We start from the raw sequence: 2,338 nt of genomic DNA on the forward strand, positions 1-2,338 counted from the left end.
TTTTGCTTTTCAGTATTAAACTTCAGATTTTTGTCTGTCTGATTGGCTCATTTTTAAACATTAAATCATGTTATTATCAGTTACTCAGTACTCAAGTAGCCATTTTCACTAAATACTTTTTTACTCTTACTTGAGTAATTTCTTGGACGGCTACTTTTTACTTTTACTTGAGTAAAACTATGTTGAGGTAGTGCTACTATTACTTGAGTACAATGTTTGGCTACTCTACCCACCTCTGGGTATTCAGGCCACTCAACTTTAATAAAATAAATAAACTCATTATGGGGCAGAGACCTCAAAAATTTAAATTTTGTACAAATGTTGCTACAACGCCAACGACATTTCTCTCCATCGAAATGTGTTCATTCATTTTTGGATCAATAAGAGTGTTAAAAAAAGACTCAACTGACTCTATCAACATGCCAAAATCTACTTTCTGTGACTTTTTGGTTTTACCAAACCTTAAATTTAAGTGATGCGATTCCTCGACATTTCTCTTGTAAATTTATGAGTTTTCTTCTCTGAGTATTACACCCCACTCCACCCCTGGGCCCTTGATATGGTACTGTATTAGAAGAAGCAGTTTATGATATGTTTGGTTATTCCCCACTGCCACTGTGACACAGCCAAAGTGCTGACCGCTTGTACAGCTTTCAAATTAAGAAAATAAAATGCTTTAAAAAGATTTTAAAAAGTCAATATCTTGTGCAACATGGCTTTGCTCGTTATTTCCTCTGCAAACACTGCTTTCCAGCTGGACTCCCAGGTGGACTGGGTAGCCTGTAAACATGTTGACATATTGTTTCCTTTCCTATTTGAAGACAAAGCACCCGGTTGTTATCTATATTGACAGAAAGCTTTCATTAATCACCCTCGCATCCGCTGGCATCTTAAGAAGACGATTCATATACCCACCATAAGTGGCTACATTTGTTGCTGTAGTTCCCTTTGATGACACCATTTCAGAGAAAAATGTAAGGAGCTAAAGTCATGTACTCTTCAAACCTCGTCTTCTGTGTAGGTATGAAAAATCTTTGACATGAACTTCTCTGGAAAGCCCAAGCAAGCTCTTCATTGCAACAAATAGGACCTTTGAACACTTCTGGCTGCCAACATCATGTAGCTCTCCAGTCAGTAGTTAATCATTTGCTCCCTAAATGTGCTGTCCATCAGGGAGCAGAATCCGTGATTGTCCTATACATCTGCAGGGAAGTCACCTCCACGTCTGGGACCTTGTTATTCTGAGGACGTCCCGTTGGGCTGTAACCGGCCGATCGTCCCATTGGACTGAAGCTAGTAGTGGTGCGGCCTGCGTGGGTGAAACCAGAAGATCGTGTCAGGGCAGGACGCCGCAGGAACCGACCCGATGTCACCAGGTCCCCATAGCCCTGTGCGTGCGAGAAGGCGTAGCCCGAACGGCGGGAGCTGGTGCGACGGATGCGGGCACGTCGAGTTGGTGGAGCAGGTGTTGCTTTCGCCTGCCTCACTTTGAACATAACCTAACATTTGGGGAGGAAATGAAACAGTTATAATGCAGGAGTGGGTGTTTTAAGGAAACATTTAGTTAAATAAGAAGCCAGAAGGTTAATGAGTCCATCTTAAACATATTGTATATGTGAGAAAACCTTTAAAAAGACAAATCCTTTGAGAAACTCCTCAGAGAGCCGTGGCTTTGAATCTCAGGAGTAAACACATCTATCCAAATAAACTAGTTAAAGGATGAATCACGTCTTGTTTGTCTATCTTGTATCTCAGGTACACAGAATTCAGGTTGCACTCAACATACTGACCCTTGATTCTCAATAAGCTCTGCTTTTTAACCTGTACTTGTTTTTGGCAAGTTAGCACTGTTGAAGTAGGATGAATTAGTTTCGAGTAGTTTTCTATGCCATGCTTCTAGATTACTTTGTTGTGAGTAAAACGTTACTGTAAAATGACAGTTTCCCTGTTTTTTGACACTTGTTTATTAGCAATAGTTTAAAAAGGACACTGAAGATGATTTCCTCAGAAACCGAAAGTCACACTGAGAGGAGGAAGCGTCTCACTGCCCTAAACCAGCTTCCTGGCAGATTCTTAAAATGTCTAACACCTAAAAAAATGGAGGTGTGAGTTTTCCATGATAGTCAAGCACAGCAGGTAGAGCTGCATCTCCTCTGCTACCTTATCATTGATGGTGGGGCAGAGCTGAATCATCAGGAAACGGTTGGTAATGACGGGAAGGACACACAGGATGGAAGTGAGGAAGATTGTCAGCCAAACGTTGGGCTGGTTCAGGGAGTTTCGTGCTGTTCCTGAATAAACACACACATACATAAGGTTTGTATTATTACAGGTGTGA

The 2,338-nt window shown here is 41.2% G+C and overlaps 1 protein-coding gene across 1 annotated transcript in view; it reads right to left on the reverse strand.

The window, feature by feature from the left end:
- Window positions 1-206: 206 nt before the first annotated feature.
- Window positions 207-2,338, reverse strand: part of LOC102204192 (phospholipid-transporting ATPase ID-like) — a 45,590-nt gene continuing 43,458 nt past the window's right edge. The window contains exons 27-28 of the mRNA XM_005730621.1: window positions 2,161-2,291; window positions 207-1,499 (exon numbers count right to left, since the gene is read on the reverse strand). Coding sequence (XP_005730678.1) covers window positions 1,170-1,499; window positions 2,161-2,291 — 461 coding nt within the window. The 3' untranslated portion in view covers window positions 207-1,169. The remainder of the gene's footprint in view (window positions 1,500-2,160; window positions 2,292-2,338) is intronic.

The sequence above is a fragment of the Pundamilia nyererei genome, unplaced genomic scaffold (genome assembly GCF_000239375.1).
Source record: "Pundamilia nyererei isolate P.nyererei 1_Seehausen unplaced genomic scaffold, PunNye1.0 scaffold00038, whole genome shotgun sequence".
In the NCBI taxonomy this organism is placed as follows: Eukaryota; Metazoa; Chordata; class Actinopteri; order Cichliformes; family Cichlidae; genus Pundamilia; species Pundamilia nyererei.